The 26,857-nt window shown below is 39.3% G+C and overlaps 3 protein-coding genes across 3 annotated transcripts; 1 reads left to right on the forward strand and 2 right to left on the reverse strand.

Moving 5' to 3' along the window:
* Positions 1 to 1,047: 1,047 nt before the first annotated feature.
* Positions 1,048 to 11,754, reverse strand: LOC129377604 (ras-related protein Rab-37-like). Its single transcript, XM_055057685.1, has 9 exons — positions 11,333 to 11,754; positions 6,073 to 6,183; positions 5,889 to 5,930; positions 5,651 to 5,717; positions 5,486 to 5,538; positions 5,302 to 5,367; positions 4,469 to 4,525; positions 4,308 to 4,384; positions 1,048 to 3,604 (listed from the first exon to the last, which is right to left on the reverse strand). Exons 1-9 carry the CDS (start codon positions 11,486 to 11,488, stop codon positions 3,499 to 3,501), a joined length of 735 nt encoding a protein of 244 aa, XP_054913660.1. The 5' UTR covers positions 11,489 to 11,754; the 3' UTR covers positions 1,048 to 3,498.
* Positions 11,755 to 15,972: 4,218 nt separating this feature from the next.
* LOC129377576 (uncharacterized) lies at positions 15,973 to 22,985 on the forward strand. The gene is made up of 6 exons (XM_055057625.1): positions 15,973 to 15,996; positions 16,416 to 16,466; positions 18,106 to 18,212; positions 19,120 to 19,215; positions 19,343 to 19,504; positions 21,095 to 22,985. Exons 2-6 carry the CDS (start codon positions 16,430 to 16,432, stop codon positions 21,299 to 21,301), a joined length of 609 nt encoding a protein of 202 aa, XP_054913600.1. The 5' UTR covers positions 15,973 to 15,996; positions 16,416 to 16,429; the 3' UTR covers positions 21,302 to 22,985.
* A 2,081-nt stretch (positions 22,986 to 25,066) lies between these two features.
* Positions 25,067 to 26,582, reverse strand: mrpl27 (mitochondrial ribosomal protein L27). The gene is made up of 4 exons (XM_055057626.1): positions 26,477 to 26,582; positions 26,098 to 26,226; positions 25,926 to 25,993; positions 25,067 to 25,610 (listed from the first exon to the last, which is right to left on the reverse strand). The coding sequence occupies exons 1-4, from the start codon at positions 26,529 to 26,531 to the stop codon at positions 25,404 to 25,406; spliced, it is 459 nt and encodes a 152-aa protein (XP_054913601.1). The 5' UTR covers positions 26,532 to 26,582; the 3' UTR covers positions 25,067 to 25,403.
* Between the last annotated feature and the right edge of the window lie 275 nt (positions 26,583 to 26,857).

The raw sequence follows: 26,857 nt of genomic DNA on the forward strand, positions 1-26,857 counted from the left end.
CCTCCGCTGATTCTCTCCAAGATTCAAGAGAGAATTCCGTCTGGTCTCCCCAAAACACGAATATTGCATCCATTCAGCAGAAATATTAAATATTTTTAAATTTGCATCGGTAGGAATATTTTTGGGACTTCATTGTATATGCACATATTGTTAATGTCAAAGCAATGAGTTCATTTCTTTGCTTAATCAAGCAATGCGGCATTTTGTAAAAGGTTTGAACTTTGCATCATATTATTTTCACAAGTAACATAATACTTGACCTCCTTCCAATTAGGATTCACGCATTCATCCAATCACAGAGATTCTTGTGGATCCAAATTGTTTGTGGAAATGTGGTCCACATGCAAGATGTTTTTCATTGAGGATACCCAAAATATTTGAAAGAAAATGCAGTTCGGAAAGTTGAGAAACCAAGTCACAATCCTACTGGACTCACTCCGCATTTGGACTTTTACAACACGAATATAAACAAAAATATGTGCAGCTAAGGTAAATTTAAGGATCCCATTTTCAGCACATTCACAACAGATATGAATCTCTAGTGCAAACGGCACCAATTACGTTGGGTCTTCAAATAACCCAACAAAATAAAAAAATGTTTTGAGATGGAGTTGTATTAGAAAATAAAGTATTAATAATTATAAAGTGCATGTAAAAAGCACTTCAATGAAGAATGTTGGTCTTGGTTGCACGGCAAAAAACCTAATTCGATTGAAAAGATGTTTACCAAAAGAGGTTGTGTTCGCCCAAGCCACACTTTTATCTTGAAGGCTCAGCTGACAAACAGGAAGTTTTATTCTTCTTCCGTTCCTGCTCAGTTTTCTGGCTGTGTCTCAAATCAGATAGATAGATGGTTTTCTCGGCTGTCCTCTGCTTTTGATTTTGAACAGAGGTTGCTGCCCTCAGCACACTTTCAAGAAGATATGATTGCACAACACTTCTGCAAACCATAACTAAGAACCAAAACCTTTTTAACTCACAGAAAAGCTGCCTTGGTAACAGCTGTCGACCAGATCTTAAAAGACTATTGGAAAGATGGAATTTTGGTTGAAAATAATTTATTTATTTTTTTAATTCAGCAAATGACACGTCAAAAACACATGCTAAACCATCATAAAGCATCCACAAAGCATGTTCACTGACTAATTTGAAATACAGAGCGAATTGATTTGCATATCTTTGTAGAAGGGAGGGGCGGGGGAGATTGCATAAACAACACGGTTATCACAGAGGCGTTTTGACATAACTTTTTATTTAAGGCTTCCCTAATCATCGCATTGAAATGCGAGGTTGGTGTGACGACCTTTGTGCTTAGTTCCTATCAGCTCATTGGTTTAGTTGCTAAAGTATTACATTTTGACTCTAATGGTCCTAATAAACCAACAGGTCGCTCTATCAAAACAAATCAATAGCTATTTCAGCTAATTAGAAAATGCAGAAGTTGGTTAGGCTGCTTGACATCTCTGCTATCTCATTGCATGAGTAAGAACAAGTTATATATTCATTCTTTTTATGTTTGTGTGTAATTATAATCAAACGATGCACTTTACAACACGATTTTACCCTGAGCTTTGACTTGAAACTTTAACAGCTGTGTTGGTTATCTATGTTTCTGTTATTTTCAACTTAAAAGAATTTGGGTTACATACATTTCTAAGTGAAAACCGCACAGATATGGTACATGCAATCCAGCCTTACATGCAAAAAGAACCAAACCTCAAAATTAGCAATTAAGTGAAAAGGCATGTGCTTTGAGCAAGTTCAGTGTTAGCGTCAGTGGTGCTTGGAAGTTTGATGCGGTCGCTATGTCTTGGGAGCATTTTTAGAAGTACCTCTGCTGCATTCTTAGCACAAATAAGTACGGCATATACAGAAGGAGATGCCAGCAGCTGATCAATATAAAGAGCCCGGAGTGTTTTGGCTCTTTAGTTTGAATTTTTATTCAGCAGTGCAATCCTATATTTCCTCAGCTCTTCCAGCTGATTTTAGGAGACGAATGTCTTTGCAATCAAATGGATTTAAATTGCACATGTATATGAATAACAATACAGAAAATAAAATCTTCGATTAGATTACTTAATTTCGTTGAATTCAAGAGGATATATATATTGTTTTACATTTATGTTCATAAATGATTTCTGCAAACATATTCACATATTACAAGTCTTGAGATTTCATTTCCTTGTGCCTTACATTCATAGTAAGAAGCTGGTTTGTCTCTCTGTGTGTGTGTGTGTGCGTGTGTGTGTGTTTTTTTTAGCGTAATTTGCATTTTTCAACACACGCAAAATAACATAAAGTTGGCAAAAGGAGTCTCACCGACAGCGTCTCACATCGCAACTAGCTGCATTTGAAACGACGACGAAACAAAAACACACCAAAGCATTTTCACACAACCGTCATAAAGCAGACGGCTGTAAACCAGTTATATTACAAATGTCTAACCCATGGCAATCCATGGTAATATTAGCATCATAATAATTTGCAAGTACGTACAAACTGAGTGACATTTGTGTCATGGCTTCTCAATAAAAGGAACATATTTGGTAAAGTGGAGGCCAGACTTTGCTCTATGACCCAGTAGCTATGGTATCTATGGGAGGATATCCGCACAGGCTGGCATTACAGAAAATGCTGTGCCTAAAGTTGGGCGTTGTGTTTACGTGCAGATTTAACCCCGTCTCAATCCATCATCTTACAAAAGTTTCAATACTCCTTTAACATCTCCTCTTTTCATCACATCACGGCCACAATTTTCATTTTCGTGTTTTTGTGTCAAAGAAAACAAGTGAGAAATTGCGAAATGCAGAAAAACAATGCATAAAAAACAAAAATCTGAAAAGTATGCCGAGCATTTGAAATTGGACCCCTTCACTCTGTTGTGACTAAACATTTCGATGCAATCAACTGCCTTCAAAAGCCACCCTAATATCTCACCATCGACCAGGACAACAACTCTAAACACATAGTATTTATGTGTTAGAATGGCCCAGTCAAAGCCCAGTGGACTTTTTGGATTTTTACTAGTAAAGGTTTCATTATTTTTCCTCCATATGGCAATTAAGTACATCTTGTTTTGGTCTACCACCAAAAGCGTGAATAAAATACACTCACAATTTTGGTTTTAAGGGGTATGAATACTTTTGCATAGTAAATGGTGTGAGTTTTGCAGGTGTTGAAAGGCATATCTTCAACAAATTGGCTAAAGTTGTGCTCTCGCTCTGAAAGTCAGCCGCTAGTTAAGTACAGAAATTCATAAGGCAATGTTCCCTTAGACCAAAAATGCGATGCGAAGCGTGAGCTTCTGTTGACAAGAGAGTTTGGAGAATCTCTTCTTGGCAGAGGTGAAACCGTGGATCGTCCACATTAATACCTGGCTCCATATTCTCCTCGATTCTTCTTCTTAGGATATACTTGTGAATTTTTATGTCCCATGAATGGCAGCGAAATATTTCCTCCCACTCGGCGGCCCTCTGCGCATCCGTGACAGCCTGAGACTCAGAAGTAGCTGCAGCAGCCGGACTTCTCCTTCTGCGACTCGATGTATTCGTGAATTTGGAACTTGGGCTCATTGGGGTGCTGGATGGCCCGGTGCTTCAGCTCCCTGACGGACAGAACAACAACAATTGCTGTAAAAAAAAAAAAAAACGAATACTGGAAACCCTCATGTCCCAGATGAAACAAACAAAAAAAAGGTAACACTTTATTTGATGGGTTGTGAATAAGACTGTCATGACACCATCATAAACATGACATAACATCTGTCATGAACATGAATAAGTCTTCATGAATATTTATGACTATTGTCATAAAGTGTCATTCGGTAAATCATGACACTTTTAATACAAAGTTGACATTATTCAAAATGTCTTTGTTATGACAACTTAACATTAACCAAGAAATCATGATCTGACATAAACTTGTTTCAAAAGTGTTACTGATTAAACTTTAGCTTTAATAACATAAAGCTACATCCTTTTTAAAGTTTGTGACAGTGCCATGACAGTCTTTTTCCCAACCCGTTAAACAAAGTGTTACCAAAAAACACCCCCTGAAAAACTATAAATTAGAAGCGTCTTAAAATAAAACCAAATACATGTTTTTAAATAATTAGTCCACAAACCTTCCCCACCAGCACCGTGGGAAGATTCCCACCACAGTTTATCTTTACCTGACATTAAAATTTGCTTGCTGATCTGGGGTGGCAGCAAAAACAAAGTAAACTTATTAAAAGAAGGCGAACACTTTCCCCGCCCCGTCAACCCGTATCGACAGAGACGCAAGTGTTTATTGAAACTGTGTCATACTTGGCTACGGCTGTGAAGGCGAGCTCTACGTTGACTCCTGTCTTGGCGCTCGTCTCCATGAAGGGGACCGAATACTCCTGGATGAACAAAGGGGAGCAAACAGCGGTAAGAAGCAGAACCACTGGTGTCAGTGGTGTTTGTGTAGCTGTGCGGAGACTCACTCTGGCCAGCCTCTCTCCTTCGTCTCTCCTGATCGCTCGTTCGCCGCTCATGTCGGCCTGAAACGTGGACGCAGCACAGAGATGCTCAGGTTAGATCACATGAAGCGAGCAGATTTTCCCCTGGAATGTGCAGCGTAGCTTTAAGTTCGATCACTGCTTTTGAAATCAGCTTTCATTCTGCATGGATTTGAACACATGGATTTGAATGTATTTGTATTCTCATGGATCACATGTATGAACACACGATAGGGGGGAAAAAATGTGTGGAGCTTGTGGATGTTCAACTTCTGAGTTTGTTAACACTCGAGCTCGACTGCTTGAGGCGTGTTTCCTCCCCCAAGTCTTCTTTTGATATTTCAAAAACATATTTCTAAATCGACTCTGTAAGTCATCTCTTCAGTTATGGGAAATGTTCATATCTGTCATTTCACTATATGCTGATTTATATTTCTGAATAAGATGATGCAAATCGTTGACAGCTCAATATTTTTCTACCAAGAGGTCAATAAAGTGAGACATTTCACCGTATGACAACAACAGCTGCTACTATCTTACCATAAATTAGAGACCTTTTTTTTTTTTTAGTGTGGTATTTTGAGAATATTTTTAAGCTCTGCGTCTTGAAGGTTAGGATACCCGTATGCTATCATCCTGATCTCTGGCTTATTGCTGTTAACGTATCTGAACACCACATCCACACTTAGACTTAGCAACTTCCACTCTGTTTCACTGAGGCCCACAACCTCTCTATTCGATCGGGCCCACAACCTCTCTCTATTCGATCGGCGTGTTCTTCCATTACACACTGAGCTCCGCTAACATCGCCTTCTCACCTTGTTGCCCAGCAACATGATGACTACGTCGGTCTGTGCATACTCATGGATTTCTGTCAACCATGCCTGGACCGAGAAAACGAAACAAACACATAGAAAAGGTGGTCAACAGGAGCAGGTCTTACAAGTTCTTAGTTCTAAGTTCTTAGGCAAAAGAACTTACAAGTTCTTTTGCGAGACTCACCCTGATGTTGTCGAACGACGATTTGTTGGTGATGTCGTACAGAAGCAGCAAAGCTTTGGAAAGGAAAGAAAGAAAGAAAGAAACAAATCACAGCTTCGCTTGTATGCCTTTGTACAAAGCGTGAGTAGAACTTTGTAATTCACGTTGTGATTCATTCATTCTCACCATGTGCATCTCTGTAATATGCGTGAGTCACACTTCTGAAGCGTTCCTGTCCTGCTGTGTCCCAAATCTGAAACAGAAACCACACTGATCTGCTCCTGATTGCCTGTTATCTTCACTGACATAGCAAAGGAAGTTGAAATAAATAAATGAAACCAAAAGGAAAAACAGCAAATGTAGGAAGAATCTATTACTCGTGAAGTAAATCAATTGCCTGTTAAAAACGGATGCGAACACTGACCTGCAGTTTGACTTTTACGTTGTCAACAGTTACCTCTTTATTCTGAGGAAAAAAGGCAAGAAGAAAAAACATGATTAGAGGAGCTGACACTTAAAACAACAACAACAACAAAACCCTCAAGTCTCTTAGGAGCATGAGTGATGGTGTCGGGATAGGAAAAAAGTCTTTGGTCTCCCAAACGTACCGTAAATCCAATTCCAACTGTGGCAGAAAAGGAGCCTGGGATGAACTTGCCCTGGTCAAACTGAACCAGAAGAGAAGTCTTCCCTACGCCGCTGTCCCCGACCAAGATTGTCTGCGAGAAATCATAAACAAAACACAAATATTAATTATTATTATTATTTTTTTACAAACATCTGTAACATTACCCCGAGTGGCCTGCATTAAGCCAACAGAATGATCAATCATCACTATGGATGATTGATCATTCTGACTAGGGCTGAAATGACTAATTATGTTAATCACAATGAATTGGTTATTGAAATAATCCTTAACTAATTTAGTTATGAATTAATTGTTAACTAGCATGAAGACTCCAAAAAAAGAGGCAAGAACAGAACCGTCAGAACAGTAATTTAACCCAAACTGTATATAAATGTACACATTTTGTATTTAATATGTGAAATAAAATACTAAAAAAGTTGCTTTTTAATTAATTGTTCATTTGCATCTTGTATTTGCACTTCTAATATTGCATTATTTTAATATCAATTAAAAAATAATAATTAAATATAGTTTATTTGCATCTTTTAATGTATTTGTAGTATTGCATTAAAAAAGCTTTATACAATATTTAAGGGGGCTAAATAAAAAATATACATAATGTGCCAATTTATTATTCGAGTAATCGATTAATAGTTAGAAGAAACATGCTACAAATAACTGTAGCTGTAGCTCTAATTTGTATCCTGCTGGAGCTTTTCTCCTGTCGAAAAGGTTGTTATTGTCCACCGTCACCCCACGCTTTCTCAGAAGGAAGAATGGCTGAAACAATCCACACGTTTTCAGTGGGCAAGATTTTAACTAATGGCTTTATATAATACCATACTCTGACTTTGGTTGTGCTCTAAGATATTCCATTATTTCCATATTACAAGTAAATATGTTGGTGACTTCTTGGTGACTAAACAAAGTGGCGACTTTTCTCTGCTTTAACTTCTTAGAATCTATTAATACTTCAGCTATGGACAAAGATCTGCGTCATCCAAGAAATGTCTCCCCCACCTCTCTTCGAGCTGCTCAAATAATGATAATAATATCCTTTCTATGAGTTTGGCCGCGCACCGCTCTCCCAGCGTGACTCATAAGCTGGAGAGTGTAACATTCAAGGCAATAAAAAAAATTTTTTAAATCACTGAGAGACAGCTTTTCAGAAGCACACCAATCAATTCGTCATCTTTGTTTGAGCTGCAGCTTTTCATTTATGGAGTCTCACCGAGGTCCCGCTCCCTCCCCCACAGACTGTCCAACTGAGTCACTGACAGTAAGTGAAGTGCAACCAGGCTGCTCTGGCATCTGGGCTTAGAATTAGACAACGAGGACAAATACACACTTTTATTCGTTTAATAATACCATTATGGTGTTCAATTGACATCATGGGTCCCCGGAAGACGAGCAGAAATTAGTCCGCCAGCTCGCTGCACAGCTTCTTATTTTCGTTTTGAGACGTTAGCATTGACCAAACTTCAAGTTCTAGTTGTAAAGATAAAAACATTCATGAGTACAAACCCTCTATTTTATCACTGACCACACCCGTATTTTCCCCCCTCCAATCTCCACTACAAAATTCATAATCTAAAATCCTCCAAACATCGTATGAATCTGTACAGGGAAAATAAAAAAAAGAAAAACAAAAAGCTGTTTAATACTCATGACTGTGCTAATAGACAGTAGATGGGGAAAAAGAGTCTATTATCAAACCCCTCTGGGGACCAGAAGCAATTAGGCAGAAGTTCCACAGACTTTCTGGAAGAGGATTTTGCTTTCATGTGTCAGAGAGGAAGAAAGAGCGTTGTGTTGCAGGGTTTTTACTCTGCCTCAGGGTTTTCTTTTTACTGTTATTATTTCAGAGTCTTCCTCGTGTTCATGCAACTAAACATGGCTGCCTTCTTACTGCCTTAGCTTGTCAAAATTAGAGACACAATGTCAGAGAATTGACACCATTGCCGCCTCACATGACGACAGTTCCCATATTGCTTCTATTTCTCGGTGCGGATAAGCAAAAGAAGATGAGAATTTGAAAACCTGCAGGTTACGGTAGGTGTACTCTCTCCTACCGCAACCTGGCATCTGTCGAACACACAGATATAACAGTGTGCATGTGCATTTTTATTTTATTTTTTTTTGTTTGTTTCTAAGGAGTTTTTTTTTTATCAATAAATGACATACTATGTGTGGTTTCACTGGAATAAAACCCAAAATATGAAAACCCAACAAGACAAATGTTAACAGTTCTGCTCATATAACAAATACTGATGGATGCTAAAGTACGTTCAGTTAAACTATTTATCCACTGTAGCACTTTAAATCAATAATTATTGTTTTTCAGGTCATACAATTTTATTTTATTTTTTACAATTTGATTTTAAAAAATTGTTGAATTGTTAATTAAATTTTTTTCTTTCTTTGGAGAAAGAATGGGTTGATTTTACCCTAGTTTGCCATGAAATGCACCTGGTCCTGTTGCAGAGGAAATAAGTGTGGCTATTTTATTTGTGCACACTTTACTTTGAAGAACAAAAAAGGATAAGAAGTGATTACAATACAATCCAATTAAAAAAAAAATCTTTACAACCAAAGTCCATTTGAGCTGTAGCGCTATGGCAATGTTTTTTTATTTTTATTTTTGTATAACTTATGCATTCTCTTACAACCTGCCAGCATTTCAAATGAAAAGCAAGAACTGTTTAGTGACTTAAAATAGATGCGATTAATCTCTTCGACTCCCTCCAACCCACACATTTGGGCTTTCAGTGTGTGGAAATCCTGATCCAGTTTCTCCCACTTTTTCTCCTCCTCAGCTGCCACTTCAGTAATGAGCCCTTCGTTACGTTTCTGCTGCCTCTTCTCGTGTTTCAGAAACTTTGACAGGGAATTTTCTATCAGCATGACTTTCATATTCTGAAAAAGATCTCCAACCCTGAAACCAGTCCAGTAATTCGGTATGAAATGCAACAGGATAATAAATTGTTTTTCATTTGTGACATTTTTTAATGCTTGGTAGAGTGTATAATGCCAATAAATTGATTGAAGTATGATTACACATTCCGTAAATTTCGAAGATTTATAACTCACAAGAAAAACTACTCTATGATTGTGTTATAGAGTGTCTTAGCCCAGAATGGTTGGGAATTGGTTGAAATTCAGTCAGCAAGTCTTGCCAGTGTTGTAACGTATGCTTAAAACATTTCTCTTTACGTTTTTATTTGTTCCTCTTGCGTATTTAGTCAATGCTGGCTAATATGCTGTCATACCAGTTGACTCCAAGGAACTTTGTAATTTTTTTTTTTATCTTGAAGAGAAGCGCTATATAAATAAAGTCCTACTTACTTGCCTACTCTGAGAGGCTTATTATCACCCCTTGAAACCAAATCCTACCTCATTTTGACTCATGTTCTCATTAGTGCTTGGTTTTGATCTCAATAGTTAGCTTCCTGTGACATGATGCTCCATCTTGTTTTTGTTTCTTTTTTTTTCTTTTGATACATAATCCTCAAATTGTGGCCTGGATTGTTGGAAGTAGTTGCTCTCGAAGGGCATTGTGACCCCAATCTGTTTACTGCCGTCTTGTTTGTCAGAGCTGGGAGTTTAATGGATGAGAAGCAAATCCACAAACAGATTGAATCAGTGTTTCTCTGTTGTGCAATGCAGGGCCCAGAGTGGCTTTTAACATATAAGAAAGCCAGAGTGTAGCTTTGTCGGTTCTTGTCCATCATTTTATTTTATTTTGTTCTTATATTTGGAAAGAAGTGGCTTATTTTGTGCTTTTCTTGACAAACGGTGGTTGTCCGAAGGTTCTTACCTCACCAGTGGCGACATGATGGTGTAGCACATTTCTCAGGAATTAACAGTAGATTCCGTTCCTGGACACCCCTGGATGTTGTTCTCAAATTTTCTAAATGCAACTAAATCTATCACTTTGTGGTTCTGGATGATCAAGAAAACTGTTCTTTAATTGATGTCAGTAACAGGGAGACGGGTGCAAAACAACAATCGCTGCATCATGTTTATTTCTAACACAAGAGGCAGCAGTCAGTCTGCTGATTGGTGAAATTAAAAAAATGATTTCAGCCAATTTGTTCTTTTTTTTTCACAGCTTCATTTCTGTTGATAAATTACTGGTATTCAGTTAACCGTACACACATGCACACATACTTGTATTTCCTGAAACGTGAGGACTTTGTTTTGCGAGTGACTAGCTGGTTACATGAGGAGACACAACTTTCTAAATGAGCTAAAGGCTTGGGTTTAGGCTTGGATTTTTGTGAATCAAGCGCAAACACGCACACACGCAGACACACAAGAACACTCACACGTCATTAGAGGCATTAAGTCAAAGTGCTTTTGGTTAACATACAATCAGGTCCATTTTGTGTCCAATCTGACTGCTGGCTTTTAAGACAGCCGGTCTCCTCATTGCGTCTCAGAGAGACACCGCATCCGCTCAGAGAAATTGAGGGGGCCTTATCTCGTTGGATGGTGGGCGGTTAAAGAAGGTTGTAGTGCGCTGTGGACTGAAGCCAGCCAAAGGCCTTTTGACTATAAAAGCTCATGGAGAGAATTGTTTCTGCAACGCAGCTTGGTAACTCAATGTGACATTTGACTGAAGCCTAAAGGGACTTTTTTTTTGTCTCTCTCTCTTTATGTTTTCACTGACAGTGAAGCCTCTGAGCCAGCTGGAGGGAAGAGATTCAATGTGCTGTTGCACTTTAAAAACCACAGATTACTACAGCTGACACAGTCCTATAGGAACTTAAATGGGGGGTAAAGGGGGAAGTAACATTTAACCCAATTTAGCAGAATTTCATCAATTTCCCCCCCTACATTTTGATGATTTGTGTGAAATTTTCCTCTTATGGGGAGAATGAAAACAACTGATCCTCTGAAGTAATTTCTTGATAGAATTGGCCTCTTTTAAAGCCTTCCTTCATTCTCCGGCAGAGTGGAACATTAAGCTGACAGCTCCCCCAAGAAGGAATAGAGTATGGACGGTGCTGGGACTTGATCGGATGCCTGAGTGAGTCTGGAAGGAGACCAACTCCAGAGAAAACTGCATCAAAAGTCCGGATCAGCACCACGGACAGCGCCGAGCCTCAAGCGGAGCAGATGACAAATTAACAACAAAAAATAATAATAATAATAATAAAAAGAAGGCACAAACAAATAAACAATAGTAAATGACAAAAAATAAATAAATAAATAATAAAAAAAGCAGCTTTGTTTACCTTATGCACCAGATCTTCGTCGTAGCTCGGGGCCGGCGGGGTCTTCGCCTGGTTCTCCGTGTTCTCTCCGGAGCCGTAGCCGCTGTCGGGGTTGATCTCCGGGTATGCCGTCTTGTAGCACGCCGAGATCGGCTCCATGGACTCCATCCGCTCCATCCCGGACGTGCTCTCCCTACGCGCCGCCGCTGAAACGACAGATCCCGCGGAAAACGCCGGAGAGGAGAGGGAGACAGAAACTACGCACCGACCAGAACCTCCCCCCACGCAGCACCGATCAGTGCGCTCCTCCTCCTCCTTAGGGGTGAATCACTTTCTACATCACTTAACATTAAAAAGAAGGAAAAGGAGAAGAGAAGAAAAGACGCGTCGTGATGGTTATCACGCACGACGTTTGACGCGGTGTAACAGCTGGGCGGAGGATGGAGAGAGCAACACACTGAGCTGGATGGAGGTTGTGGATGACTTGAACGTCAGCATGAATGGAGGAGTAGATGCTATGGAAACACCTTCGAGGATTTATTCTGCATAAGGAACGTATTTCCTGAACTCGAGGACCACATAATAACATTGGAAAGGCCTCGTGGAGCTTAAGCCATAAATAATTTGGTCCGCATTGACTATAGTTGGTTGTAGTATTATATCTCATTACAACAATGACATATAATACGATCTCATGATATCAAAATAGTATTATATCAGTATAATCTGGCCTCCCAATCCCAATACCAAGAGAGGTCAAAGCATTCCAAAAATATCTCAATATGTCTCATTGTTTTGAGATTTAATGAGATATATATTGAGCAGTTGTTTCCTGCTATATCTCATTATATAGTAATGAGATATAATGATATACTACAATATTTTATTATGAGATAGTTATCTCAATATGTGTAACTCTCAATATAAGATATTATCTCATAATGAAATATATTGCAATATCTCATAACTCATTACTACATAATGAAATATAGTTTTATATCTCATTATAACAGTCAGATGTTATAATCTGATTGTTATAATGATTATATTGATTGTTATATCTCGTTATAACAATCAGATATTATATCTCATTATAACAATGAGATACTATCTCTATATAATAAGGAAGTTATTTCACAATAACCATCATTATGAGATAGATACTATCTCGATACAATGATAAAGTGTCTCATTATATTGAGATCATATTATATCTCATTTTTATAATGAGATATAATGCTTTATCTCATTATATAATAATGAGACATAATGAGTTTGTACAATATAGGATTTCATTATCATGAGCTTGTATCTCATTTTTGTGAGACACTATCTCATAGTGAGATGGTATATATTTATATTTTACAGAGTGTCCATTTAATTTAATTAGAAATTAAAATAAACCAAAAGTTTGATTGGAGCATACTTGATCACAGTATTAATATCTAAAATATATGTAGGCCTGTCATGATACCAAATTTTGCAGAGGGATTAATTGTCTCAAAAATTATTGCGATAAACGATAATATTGTTTGAAGACCTTTTTACACTGATTTAATGGAAATGATGCAATAATGCATGCCAAATATAGATACACTTTATTTCCAAAAGAACACTTAACACTTGAACTGATAAAACAACCAAAAACAAAAATAAAATGGATTCTCATTCTCTATCCACAAAAAATGTACTTGGATAAAAACTAAACAATATAAAGCCAAAGTGGGAGTAAATACTACATTCAACCAAGAGTGCAGATTATGAAGACTGTTTACTATATCGCCTGGTAAACCCGGTGACTTTTCAGCTGTTCTTCGTTAACGTGACATAAATAGGTTACCATAATTTTAATTCAGTCAGGACTGACACTAGCCACATGCATTGCAGTAAAGCATTGATTAATACATGGTATTATAATGAGTTAACTGGACTTGTAGCCATTATTTACACACCATGTAACAGGCGTTATATTGTTTGGTTCCTAGAGATGAGCAGGTATCACCACAAGGGGGCGCCTATTCCCTTTTTTCTTTGTTCTATTGTGCAGAGTGAGAACTCCTGTCGAGGAGATGATCTGTGATGATGAGGAGCAGTAACTGTCGTTACTTTTCCCATATATGAGACTATAATCTTAGTACCATGGAAATCTGGCTTTAAATGGACGAAGCTAAATAAAGTGAAAGTGTGTAAAACTTCAACATTGCGTCCTGCTGTTTTGGATTAGAGTGGCTAACCGCCATTGCTAACTCCTTCTCCAACCTCTCGCCGCACCGTCACAACCACACGATCGAACCGTTATACCTCGTGTTTCTGTCGGCTAACGTGTGGGCTCTCAGGTTTTGAAAATGAGCCGACAGCTTTAAGATCGTCAGTGTGTTCTGGGCATTAAGGAAATGAAGAAGGGAGGGTCAGTGGAGAGCACCGGAGTTTAGCCTTTTTCATTCAGTCATCAACAGAAGGAGAAAAAGCCCGGAAGAAACGATATAGCCGATAACTGAAATGAGGTGTTTAATTTATTGTGCGATTCATCGATTTATTGTTTATCACGACAGGCCTAGTTATTTATTGTCTTCACTCTTCTGTTGTTGTTGTTGTTGTTTTTTTTTTTGGCTTCTTAAATCCTAGGATGTTTCGTATCTTTCTCCAAATTGAAAGCTTCGATTTCTTCTTCTTTCCTTCCTGCATGGCATTAATGTCTGGATTCTCCAAATCCTGCAGGATGCTTTCTTCACTGATCTTATCTTCTGGGGATTCCAGATCCGTCGAACAGCCTGGCAATGTTTCTCTTGATATATCCTCCTCCGAAGAAACCTCTTGACTGAAATCCGTAACCGGGTCGACCTGGTTCTGTTCCTCCTTCTGTTGGAAAACTGTGGTTTGTTTTGGTTGCAGATCTTCTTCCTGGGCAGCAGTTGATCTTTGGCTCTTTCCAAGTCATGTTTCATGTTACTTATCTCTCGCTGGTACCGCGCTGCCTGTTGTTTCAACGTATTGACATCGTTTTCGTAACGATACTGGAGCTCCTTAAACAAATCTTTGACAGTCTCCAACTCAGCCTGGGCTTTTCTTTCTTTCTCTTGGAGGAACTGGATCTCTCGTCTCGTGTTTTCATGTAGGATGCCGTTCTCCGCTCTCAGGCTGCTGATTGTCAGTCACTCTTTGTAAGGAGGCCTCTTCCTCCTGTCTAACTTCCTGTTGATGCCTTTCCAAGTCTTCCTTCACTCCAGCAACATCAGTTTCATATTTACATTTGAGCTCATTGTATGATTTTTTTTTTGCTCTCATTCAGATCTTTCTGTAAAAGCTTTGTGCTGTCCTGCAGAAATTCAATCTCTTGTCTTGATTTGTCTTGGAGGACAATGATAAAGTGTCTCATTATTTGAGATCATATTATATCTCATTTTTATAATGAGATATAATGCTTTATCTCATTATATAATAATGAGACATAATTTTTCTCTTGAGTTCTCTGTATATCAAGCTTTTCAAACTGTTCTTTCAAGGCAGAATAGTTTATTTCATGGATGGGTTTCTCTTTCCTTTCTTTGGAAAGAGCAGCTTCCTCCTGCTTTATCTTCTGTTTGTGTGTCTCTGCCTGCTGCTTTAACTCCTAAATTAATTGTAATCCTTCATTTGATGCACGTTTGCGCTCATCCAGTTCTTCTTGCAAACGTTTTTCGCTGTCTTGCAGGAATCTGATCTTTTGTGCCATCTCTTGAATAATTTCATCCTTCTCTGCTCTCAGCTTCTCCAGGCTCCGTTCCTCATTAAGCTTCGCTTCATCAGTAGTTTGTTTCTTGGCCTCCTGCCTCACCAGACCAACGTCTGCTTCGTATTTAGAGCGCTGCTCCTCGTAGGAAGCCTTCAGCTCGTCCAGTTCTTCTTCAAGGGCCGTATTTCTCTCCTTCTCATCATGTATTTCTGCTACCATGGCTTCCTGGCTATGGGAATGAGCCACCTTCAAATCCTCAAATTGTTGTTGTAGCTCCTCTTTCTCCATGTCTTTAACGTCAAAGTGAGCCTGGCAAGCAGTGGCCACGGCTTTAAGTACTTCAGGATCAGTGAATCTCTGCAGTCTCTTTAGTTCTTCTGTTGCTCTGTAGGCCTGGTTGAAAAACCCCACTTTGAGATCCATCTTCTTCTGTAACTGGAATTTGGTCTCTTCCAGCTCCTCCTCCAGGAAGGCCAGTCTTTGGTTGTGGTGTCTTTCTGTATGTTGAGACATTTTCCTTTCAATACAATCACTAAAGTCGTCGATTACTAAACTAACTGAACGGTCGATCGGAAAGAGCTTTGCGGGCATCTGAACTGGTCAGTGGTATTGCAAGCAATGACAAATTTGCCATTGCTTGCAAATTTGCTTGCAAGCAAGGGATCTTTCCCTTAAATAATGTGCAGATCAGGTAATATTATGATCAAGAATCCTGCACAGTAACATTAATCCCGTATATCAGGGAGGTCAAACTCATTTCCATTTGGGGCCTGATCAAAAACCGGAATGTTCTTAAAGGGCCTGTTGGGCCAGAACGTATTGATAAACAGATGCAGCTGACACGGCGCAACCCGAAGTCCAGCAGACATCGGAGAGGATATGTGGAAACATGAATGTTCATTCAACATTTTGTGCAAAGAAAATCGAAATAACTCGGGGAGGAGTTGGAGTGAAATTTCTACCAGAAAACCCGGTAACTAGTTCCTCCTGAACACAGCATGATGTATTGCGAGCCGTGTGATCTGTTGTTTTGATCGCTACTATGATGCTTCCCCTCTGTCTGTGTGCGCTTCCAGCAGCTTCCACTAGAGTTTGCAAAAGACTCAGCTTCTAACAATCTATGTTTTATGTGCCAGCCCAGCATTGGAGCAGGAGACGCACCCTCCCTCTTTCTCTCTCTCTACACGGGGTTAATATTTACTCACTGGCTCAGGACGGGTAGTTAAAAAAAACAAACAAACATAAAGAGAGTTCTCTTTGCAGTTCAAGTGGAAAGCAAGGAGTCATTTGAAAGAGAAGTTGATGTACGCAGGGAAAAACCTCTGACTGAATACAGAAACTGAGAATATATTCCTTTTTTTTTTTGTTTGTTTTTCTAACTTCTGGCTCCAGAAGGGTCTCCTGCCATGGATCCGTTCCTGCTGACTGTCGTCCTGGGTTCAGGTATGGCATTTGTCTTTGACTTGTTTGTGCGGACTTTGAGGAGAAAACCCTGTCATTCGCCGGATCATTTTGTACACAGTTTTAGACCATCTTGCCGTAAACTAGAAAACGAGACTTGTTTGAGTCTGATCATCGGCTTGAACAAGTTTGCGTGTGGATTTGGCTATCTGCCATACACATTTGTTTGCATACAGGCAAAAAAAAAAAAAGAAAATGTTGCAGCATCATTTAATTTAATTTTGTGTTTTCTTTTGTTGCCTAAGTTTACAAACTTTTTCTCTGAAATTTCTTCAAACCAAGGAAGTAATTGTCCCCACATTGGATTTTACTGAAGTGTTTGCAAACTCTTAAAGTGAGACAGTCTTCCTTCAAGTCCAATGCTTCTACTATCAGGAATTTTGTGTTTCAATAATATGTTAATATTACAAAAATTGTATTATTGCTGCTTACATTTGTGAAGCACACCAGATCGACTCCGTGGAGGTAAAAGTGATGCACTGTGAAAACATAAAATATTGCATCGTAGCCTTGTTTTAAACCATCACTGACTCCGACCTGCAAAGTGTCTCTTCCTGCGTGATACGTTAACCACAGACTTCCACTGCTCACACGAATCTTTAAAAATAAGTCACAGCCACTTTAAGATGCTTTTCCTTAACCCTGGACCCACCAGCAGTGTCTTTGTTGTATGGCGGTTTAATTATCGACGTATCGTAATGAGCAAAAACAGATTTTCTCATCACAATACGCGGAAGTAACAAAATGGAAGCACGCACACTTCATAACGCAGACACACAAAGGCAATGAGCTAAAAAAAGCAAAACAAATGCAAACAGCCTAACACCAACATGAGTCTCAACCAAAAATACGAAAAGAACAGAAGCTGATACAAAAATCCCAGGAGGAATTTTCTTTCTTGCACCCGATTTCTCCACACAAATAAGTGATCTGAACTGTCATATCATAATGATGGTTAGAAAAAAAATGAATTCAAGTCTTTTAATTACACTTTATCTGCACTCTTTGTGCAAATGTTAATGAGCAAGATTCACAGTCATGACATCTATTTAAAAAGTCTTGTAAGTTAATGTGACTAAATGACGTGGAGGAATATTTTCCTGTAAATGTAGAAGCATATAACTCTAATAAGATCTCATAAATTTGCTCAGAATCATCCGGACCTGTATTCTTTCAAAGTCTAATAAAACTTTAACCAGTTAAAGGGATGACTCATTCTGCCATCTTTTAGAATCTGCGACGGTGCTGTGAAAAATGAAAATAATAATAATAATAAAAAAAAAGTAATTCAGCGCGTTTTTAAAGGGTGACTTCATTCATTTAGCTTCCTGTTTTCAAATTTCATGATCCCATCTGGATTTGCTGTCCTGGTGGATGAGGAAAACACAACTCCGACCTCCACCTGCTTACTCGGCGCTATTTGCACATGGTGCCGAAATGAGGCACGCAGAATATGAAAACCCTGACAGATGAAATCTAAGAAACACAATAGTTAGAGCTGCAACAGAGTGGAGCGTCCTGTGGTTGAGCCGCATCGCTGCCTTCTCTATGTGGACTGTTCTTGCCTCATCTTTCTGTATTTCAGCTGAACCTGTTTCTTTGTGTTTCTCCTTGACCTCAGGGTCATGTGCAGCCTTCTGTCTGGTGATCCTGCTGCTGGTGGTGGTGCTCTACAGAAAGGATCTGCTTTGCTGCAGACTCAGGCCCTACAGGACACAGGAATATGCAGTAAGACTCACCACTGGCTGCACACCACACCGACTTTGGTTGTGCAATGAGATAAAAAGGCAATTAAACTTAAAGAGTAAAGTTTAGCGGTTTGACACCGTGGAAACAGAATTTTAGAGCTGCTCGTCGTCAACATGCTCTGAAAAAGCAGTGTCATATTCTGACTCAGTTTATTGGTGGCAAAATCTAGTACTAAGAGCAAAAGTGGTCATGATTGCCTTCATGCAGTAGGATTTCTTTCCTGGTTTACATCAATATTAAATGTGAAAGGAATATCAGCACATTTTTCTTTTAGTTAAAAATATATTGACAAATGTCAAATTCATTGCGATAACCTTGATTTGTTTTTTCATCAACAGATGTCAGTCATGACGGTGCATATTTACAAAAAAGAAACACATTTTAGTTCTTCCTTATGAGAATGTCATTCAAATCTTTCTTTAGAGCTAGTTTTTGGGCCAAGGGTCCAAGAGCAATGATTTTTTTTAAAGTTAAAAATTTAAATCGTTGCAGATAAAACATGCAATTCTGTGACACCAGAATTACAGTTAATAAGAGTTGTGTTCAATTAGTAAGACTTTTTAAATGCATTGCAATCTCAGGCACCGGCGTCCGGCACTCCTGAAAACTTAAGAGTAGTGCGAATAAGTATAAACATAAAAAAAAAAGGATTTAAAAAAGGGAAGAATTCTTAATTTAATATCAGAATCCTGACTTTTTTATTTCCATTTTGACTTTAAAGTGGGAATTCTGCAAAATTGTCATTTTAAAACTGCTTTGGGGGATTTACAGTGAGAAAAAAAAGTGTGGAAAAAAAAAATGTGTGTGTGTTTCCTTTTAACTGCACTTAGAACATTTATGGGTCTCTTGTATCTAATCTTGCTGTGGGTTTGAACTTCATTCCCAGAATGACCTGCCCCAGTACAGCAGCAGACACTCTCTCATCGGCATCGCCCACCGTGAGCACAATGCCGTCTTGAATCAGCGAGCGATGGGATCACAGGTAGGATTCTTAAAGAAAAAAACTAAAAACAAAACATAAACAAAAAAAAAAAAACAAACACTCTGCATGAGAGCTGAAGATGAAAATGCCTCGTTTGGTTTCTTCTCTGATCGTGCTCGCTCCTCAGCTTCCTGGAACGCTGTTCATCGTCGGAAAGCCAAGCGACTACCACCTGACGGGCCCGCAGCCACGACTGCCGTCTTACGAAAGCGTGCGGAAGATGGACCGCCAAAGACAGATCCACTGCATGATTGCTCGGCGCTTTGGCCTGGGTGGCAGCCACGATGAGGTAAAGTCCTCTGGCTCTCCACTTTTAAAGAATCAGTGGCCACTTTATTAGGCGCGCCTGTGGGGAGAGGCCTTTTTATGGAGCGGCTTTAACGCTGCACCCATCAGCAGCAGGTCTGGTTATTAAGGAGATTCTCTCCCCAGCAGAACCAGCAGTGTGCGTGACACATCGGAGTCTGTCATCACCAGGAAATGTGACCACGATAGGAGTGGCTTCAACATAAAAGTCAAAATTTTACACTGTCAACCGTAAGGAAATGAATCTGAGAGTGATGAATGGACAGCAGTCAAATATAATCGGATTTATAATCGGATTTAAGTAACTTTGTTGAAGTGAAAATGAAAAACACTGCACGCATTTACGGTTTTACATAAACGGCTGATATATTGGGGGTGTTTTACACACAAAAATTTCTCAGTTCTACAGAGAATTGTCAGAGAAAGAGGAAATATTGTCAATGTATTTGAATGATAGTTGTGCGTGATGAAAATGCCTTCCTAATGCCAGAGGATAGACCAAGATAATTATCACTGGTTATGATTGCGTTGTGCAATCATAACTCTGATTGCACAACGCATGAAGTCTTGAAGCACCACCGTTACAGCCACCCTGATTAGCTAAAAACAGGAAGCTGAGGCTGTGGTGGCTTCCATATCGACTATCTATGGTCTGCTTTAAAGGAACCAGAGTTCGTTTAATCAGATGTAAAAAGCTCGTCGGAGCACGCAAACTCAAGCCCGCCTGAAAATGTATCCTCACTTTCAAAATGAAAACGGATTATGAAGCACACCAAAGAGAACAAGTCAAACCAAAACAGAAAACGTGAATTCTCTCGCCCAATCAAACCGAGTCCACCAGATAGAAGAGTCGGAATTTGGCATAAACAACAAAACACGATGGAGTCATCCTGCCTTTGCATCAGCTTGGTTGGGATGGTGCGATAGCTTTGTGGGTTTTTTTCTTGCAATTCTTAGATCTAGACCCATTTAGTTAAACCCCACAACCTGCAACTGTATGAACTATGTCCGTCCCTCTAAGGCGACAGTGTGGCATCATGATGCGCAAAGTCACAAAGATCAAATCATTACCATGTGCTTTTTAGGGTACGGTAAATTACGAAAATAAATTTGCTTAACGCAAACACAGCAGTTTTTGTTTTTGTTTTAAACTCACGTTCTTCAAAAATACATTTTTGGTGGTTTTTTTTAACAACTTATCACGCGAACAAACTTGCAAACGTGTTATTCTAATTGCCTTTCTGATTTAATGTAGTTTTGAAATTGTGAGGTTTTTTGACACCAGTGGAATATCGACAACATCTTGTGCACATTTGCAGTTGAAGTGCTCCTACACATATACAGCCAGCGAATCTGCAGCCACTGACCAACATTTCTTTTTTCATTTTTACAGTGTTGAATGTGTGACATGACAAATTCAAATTGTTCTGAAGGCAAAATCTATTGCTGGCATTGTGTATCTAATAAAGTGGCCAGTGGTTGGATAACACATATTTTGCTCTGATATTTCATTAACCCAATTTGTAGACATCACATAATTTATTACTTTTTTTTTTGTCTTATTTCGTTCCAGCCACCACCAACTTACGAGGAAATATTTTATTTCAATCCACAAGCTTCTCCAACCAGCCATCAATCTTTGGACGTTCACCCGTCCATAGATGCGTCACACTCGCGTGAGGACACACGTGGCACAGAGGCGCAGAGTAACGCGTCTGTCTCCCTGACGGGCAAAGAAGACCCCGGCTGCCAAGACGTTTCTCCTGTTTCTGTTAACTGAACGGCGGTTTGAGTCAGAGCTGACGAATTTGTTCAGTTCTTGGAAGTATTCGTGTGATAGTGACTCTGACTCGAGCCTTGTGCTCCTGCAGCCCGACCCGAGCACGACTCTGCTGCCTTTTCGCTTCTTCAGAGGGCGGTTCCAAACGAGCCTGACAGACACACGATGATTAGTAAAAGGGCACAAACCTTTGCTGAAGGTGCCGGCCTTGTTTTCTAAAGTAAAAAAAAAAAAAAAATTGAGTAATTAGAAAAATTTCAGAGCCACAAGTTCACAAAGATTCTTCACAATTCAGCTAAAAAGAAACAATTTTGTCAGATGGACGAAAAAAAAGAAAAAAGAAATCTGTTGCTATAAGTGCATATGGAAAACATTTGATTTCACGGGCCTTTTCTGCATTCACTCGTCTTGGTTGCTGTATTAACATTAATCATAGGAAATCTGATGATGAGTTGAGCAGTGGATGCTGGATTTTCTCAACTTTGCTCATAAATTGTCACTGATAAATGCACTTGGTTTATTTGGCAGTTCAACAACCCAAAGCACACCAGCAGGTCCTCCTCCGAAATGCTAATAAAAACCCAAATGAATGTTTTGCAGTGGACTAGTTCAAGTCTTGGCTTTGATCCAACTATGACGCTGTGGAGTCATAGTTAAACAGGCCGTTAATGGAAAACCCTCCAGAGTGACTGACCTGAAAGCAATAATGAGCGAACTACATTCCTGAGCAGTGACTTATTACCAGTTCTTACAAAAGCTCTACATCCTATGAGATGACAAATAGCTAAATTGTGCGTTTTTCACAACACTCAATGTGAGATCGAGCATACAAACGCTGAAAAGTCTGTTATTAATTTGCTCTGATATTATAATGCAATGTGCTTCAACTCATCCGGTTTTATGCAATTTTCATCACTGCAACTACAGGATTTTTTTTTTCCGTCCACGAGTGTTAAAGTATTCGCTCCCCCTCCGGCTCCTTCAGAATAGCCAGCAACGATTAGCAAACACCTGGTGAAACTGGACGTTAAGTCGAGCTCATCCTTAGAGCTGCTTCTCAATGAAACGATGGTAAAAAATGCTGTTAAAGGGTTAATAGAGGAGCACTGTTGTGGTGAGTTGCTGAAGGTGGAGTTTCAGAAAGAGCTGGAGTTTTTAAAGAGACAGAGGCCCAATTTTAAGGTGTTAAATTACAAAGTCAAATTTCTACTAAGTCATATTGATACATGTAGAATTTTTATAACAACTGAAGGCAACATAGTTACTTGATTGTGCTATGAAATGGCTCTAGGTTGCAAAAATAATCTCATCTAATAATCTAATCTGGTCTTTCACCAGGAGTTTATCCAAGAGTTCCTAAAAGGTTTAACAGTAACTCACATCCTCCAAGGCTGGTTGTAATGTTCAAATATTGGCTTTCTCAGTCCTTTTACTGATGATGGCTGTTTGAATATCAAAAAGCATTTTAAAGGAATTTAGTTTATTCCTTAAGACAGGTTTCTTTAAGGTAAATCATCATGTCAAGATGAGATGACAGATGTTCTGTTATCGATCCACTCTTAAGATTCTTAGTGAAGACGCAAAGTGTTAGGAGCTTTGTGTCATCCAGTCCAGCTTTATACCAATAATGCCATGAGTTATGTACGTGCCTGTCATAAACTCCATAAACTCTGTTGTCAAAGCATGTTGACTTGGGTTTTTTATGGAAATGTGCCATGAAACGAAGCCAGTCCGGTTGGGTCTTGTTTGCCAAAACTTTAACACGGTTGGATTCATTGGTCACTGTTAAAATAGGGAAGGCATGGCAGGACAGAGTTACTCTTTAACCGGGGTCAAACATTCACCAAAGGAAACCACAAAACGACTGAAGGGACATACGATGCCTTGCCATGGCAAACATACGAGCCTTTTAATCATTTTGTCAAGTTGCAACCACAACGTCCAAAGTATGTTACTGGTGAAACGAAGGTCAGAATTCTGATTTGGTATTCAGAATTGTTTGTTTTTAACATAATCTGAAAAGTGTGTCATATTTGCACAGGTCAATACTTTGCAGAAGCACATATTGCAGCAAAGACAGCAGCAAGTGTTTTTTAAGAAGCTGGTATATCTCTACCAGCTTCTTACATATGGAGAAACAAAAATCTTGTACATTCTCTCCATATTTTGCCATAGATTTTCAATTTTACTCAGGATCTGAGCTTTGACTATGCCAATCTAGCAAATGAACATCCACTCATGTTAACCATTGCAGCTCTGGTAGTATTTTCAGTGTCTTCCTTCTACAAACTGAATTTATACCTCAGTCTCTTGTCTTTTGTCAGCTTCTAACAGATTTTCCCCAGGACTGTCGTGTGTTTACCTTAAATCCGTCCTTCCATTGGATTTCATCAGTTTCTTTCCCCCTTGCAAAAGAAAAGGACACCGCCATGTATCACTGTCGGAATACCGTTTTCAGGGTGATACACATGGTTAGTTTCCTTTCCTCGTTTCAGGAAATGGTTATTGTGAAACTTTAACTGGGCCTTCTTCTGGCTTTCTTGCCGCTCAACAGTGAAGGTCATATTTGTGGAGTCCACAGCTAGTCGATGCCCATTTGACTGATTCTCTTGCATGAGCCTCTGCAGGGCCACAAGTTTGCAGTTGTGACCAAACTTTTTCCATTTTCCAGGTAATGGTTTGAATGAAACTGTCCTGCTTTAAACTTCTAGTTCATTTTAGATCTTTTGTTTCAGACTTGTGTTGCTCCACCAGAGAAAAAAACGCCTTGATTTTATGGCTCTAAAGTCATTTACAAGGCTTTGTATCAACAAAAAGGTTTGTATTTCTTCCAGTCAGAAGAAACGCGTTGGCTAATTTTTTCAAAATCTACTTTCAACCTAAATCTGGACCCACAGAGCTGAAACAGCAAAAAGTTAATAATATAAAGGAAATTCAGATTATTATGTACAGATACAAACCATACTGTGGGTCACAAAGTGATCTACAAGTTTCCAAAGAAGAACACGAAAACAGTATGTGGGATACTCCTCCCATAAATCATTCCTTTTTTTCCCGTTAACGATGGCATTCAACCTCCCTGCTTTACACCAAGCCTCACCCACACTCCCTCTGCATACCACCGTCTTCAGATAACTGCTGCTTCACCCCCCCTCCAGCTTCTGGTGAAAGCTCGCTCCGAGGCAAAATACCATTTGATCAATCAGCTGTTGCGTTCTTCGCTCAGTTTCTGAAGCATGTAAAGATTGAAATCTGAAAAACAGCTTCAAACTCTCAACTTTACGAACCAGCTTACAGTTTGCTGTGAAGTGGTGAGTGTGTGACGCCTCCTGGCCAGTATGGGGAATGCAGCTTTTGGAGGCAATGTTTGGGTGAGGATTATTACTGGGAAAAAAAAATCAAGAACCAAGAAGAAAGACACACTTAAATCAACAAATACTTAATGAAATAAAGACGGTGTGGTTAACAAAAGCAGTAGTAACATTCTAAAAATCACCAGTTTTTGGTCTCTGGATGGGCTGAATATTTCTAAAAGTAGACTTACAACATATTTGTTCAGTTTTTGACAGTAAAAGGAAAGAAATGAGTACATTGTGAATTAAAGATCGTGCGACACCTGGTGGCCAAATGAAAGAATGCAGATTCTTTAAAATCAAAAACTCCTGACTTTAACTCCACCAGAGAAAACCTGCATTGACTAAAGAAAAAAAAAACACACAAAATAAATAACACTGCCATCCAAAAAGATAAAAATAAAGCAAACTCTTTCAGCATTAATACTTTTACTTATAAAACTTTATTACAGAAGACGATCTGTGTCATGTAACTAATCTATCTCATGTACAACAATCTGTGATTTTCAGGAACTATTATAAATACATTAGCGACAGACTAACTCCACTTTCTTTAATGAGAATTAGTTCTGAATGCAACAGGAGATGTATCAAGGCGACACTGAAGAAGGCTCAGTTAATCATGTTCAGCTTTATGAGGAGTCAGAATGGAGCTGTCAGAAGCCAGGTTCAGAGTCATTTCAGTCCACTGACTTTTCTGTTTTCTGCCTAAAAGAAAGACACAAAGTCCTCGTTGCACTCCAGCTCTTTCAGACCAGGTCCACGAGTTTGAATTTGCCCTCCTGCTTCACTGGCATCACGTTGATGAAGGTCTTGTAGAGCACGGCTCCTTTCGGCAGCTTGGTGATGACGCGGGTGACCTCAGGGTTTCGGGGCGGTGGGATGTAGACCTCCTTGGTGAACCTGATGTGGCCGTCCTCCAATGCGAAGAGGGTGTTGTTGGTTCCCATGCCAACCTGCAGGACAATCATAAAACACCAACGACACATCAAAACTCTCCAACTCGATGCAAACTGCGGGTCAATGTTACGTTTAATGTCATAATGAACTACTTCCTGCACAGCATACGATAGCAGATCTCAGAGCAAAACAAGTCACTGTGACAACATGGTTTCTATAAGATTTTTAAGAATAATATCATTTAATCAATCCAAACTTTTTTAATAATTACCTAGTTTATTTAACTATTAAATATCTCTCGAGCTGAATTAGCATTGAAATGTAATCTCTACATCCCTGGATAAAAATAAATAAATAAAAAGCTTACTCACATGTGCTCCAGGGTGATACCTCAACTTCCTCTGTGTTGCAAGGATGTTCCCAGCATGTACAAAGTTGCCTTAAAAAGAACATAACACAAACAATGATCAACACAATGTGGACTGGATGCTTTGTAGATCATTTCAGAGCTTGCAGAGGTGTTCAGACGGGGGCTAATATTACCGTCCACTTTCTTAAAGCCGAATCTCCGGCCAGGGCTCTTCCCTCCCAGGTTTTTTGAGCTGCCTCCGGCCTTCTTGGAAGCAAACCTCACCGAGTCCAGCAGACAAGACTCATTGGAAACCAGAAGACCTAAAAACCAACACAACAGAGACGTTTGTGGACGGCTAGACGCGACAGAGACTGCCTGAACTGGTTTGAGTGTCGTTTTAACTGACTGTCCCCAAGCAGAGGGATAACTAGCTAGGTCAGCAAACAAAACGCTGTGCTAACAGGGAAAAGCTAACTCCAACGAAAGGACAATGGACACGAATGTTCGCTTTTTTAAAATTATATTAAAATGCAAGAAAGTTGTTATAATTAACGTTAAGTTGTTTCGTACCTGCTCTGGACTTCAACATCAAGGACGCCACAGCTGCCATTTTGAATTGAGTCATCAATACGCAATATCCTGCGCGTCGTATCCGTATCCTGCTGCTGCGTTCAGGTACCTTGTACAACGTGCGGAACAGCACTCACGATTATATCAAACCAATGTCCAGATGCTCTTATGTTCATGCCGACGCATTGTTGTATCTGCCCGAGTCACCACTAAATCATTAGATTTGTTGTGACTATAAATCACTCTAATAATAAATTTACATGAATCTAGTCAAGCTAGGTGGAATGCTGTCAATTTGTATGTTTATAATTTTTGCCAAGTCAAGCAAAAATTATTGTAATGCTCGTCGTTTTGTGGGCAATCTTCTCTTCCAATATATCA

The sequence above is a fragment of the Poeciliopsis prolifica genome, unplaced genomic scaffold, assembly GCF_027474105.1.
Source record: "Poeciliopsis prolifica strain line A6 unplaced genomic scaffold, Auburn_PproV2 SCAFFOLD048, whole genome shotgun sequence".
Taxonomy (NCBI): Eukaryota; Metazoa; Chordata; class Actinopteri; order Cyprinodontiformes; family Poeciliidae; genus Poeciliopsis; species Poeciliopsis prolifica.

What these genes read in the sequence shown, in the direction of transcription:
- LOC129377604 (XM_055057685.1), bottom strand. Translation starts at nt 11,488, where the DNA reads ATGGAGCGGATGGAGTCCATGGAGCCGATCTCGGCGTGCTACAAGACG. An exon ending in CAGTTGGAATTGGATTTACG is followed by an intron (nt 5,931 to 6,072) that starts GTACGTTTGGGA and finishes TTTTTTCCTCAG; the next exon opens with AATAAAGAGGTAACTGTTGA. An exon ending in AAGGAGAGAGGCTGGCCAGA is followed by an intron (nt 4,385 to 4,468) that starts GTGAGTCTCCGC and finishes TTGTTCATCCAG; the next exon opens with GAGTATTCGGTCCCCTTCAT.
- LOC129377576 (XM_055057625.1), top strand. Translation starts at nt 16,430, where the DNA reads ATGGATCCGTTCCTGCTGACTGTCGTCCTGGGTTCAG. An exon ending in GACTGTCGTCCTGGGTTCAG is followed by an intron (nt 16,467 to 18,105) that starts GTATGGCATTTG and finishes CCTTGACCTCAG; the next exon opens with GGTCATGTGCAGCCTTCTGT. An exon ending in AGCGAGCGATGGGATCACAG is followed by an intron (nt 19,216 to 19,342) that starts GTAGGATTCTTA and finishes CTCGCTCCTCAG; the next exon opens with CTTCCTGGAACGCTGTTCAT.
- mrpl27 (XM_055057626.1), bottom strand. Translation starts at nt 26,531, where the DNA reads ATGACTCAATTCAAAATGGCAGCTGTGGCGTCCTTGATGTTGAAGTCC. An exon ending in GATGTTGAAGTCCAGAGCAG is followed by an intron (nt 26,227 to 26,476) that starts GTACGAAACAAC and finishes GTTGGTTTTTAG; the next exon opens with GTCTTCTGGTTTCCAATGAG. An exon ending in CGGCTTTAAGAAAGTGGACG is followed by an intron (nt 25,994 to 26,097) that starts GTAATATTAGCC and finishes GTTCTTTTTAAG; the next exon opens with GCAACTTTGTACATGCTGGG.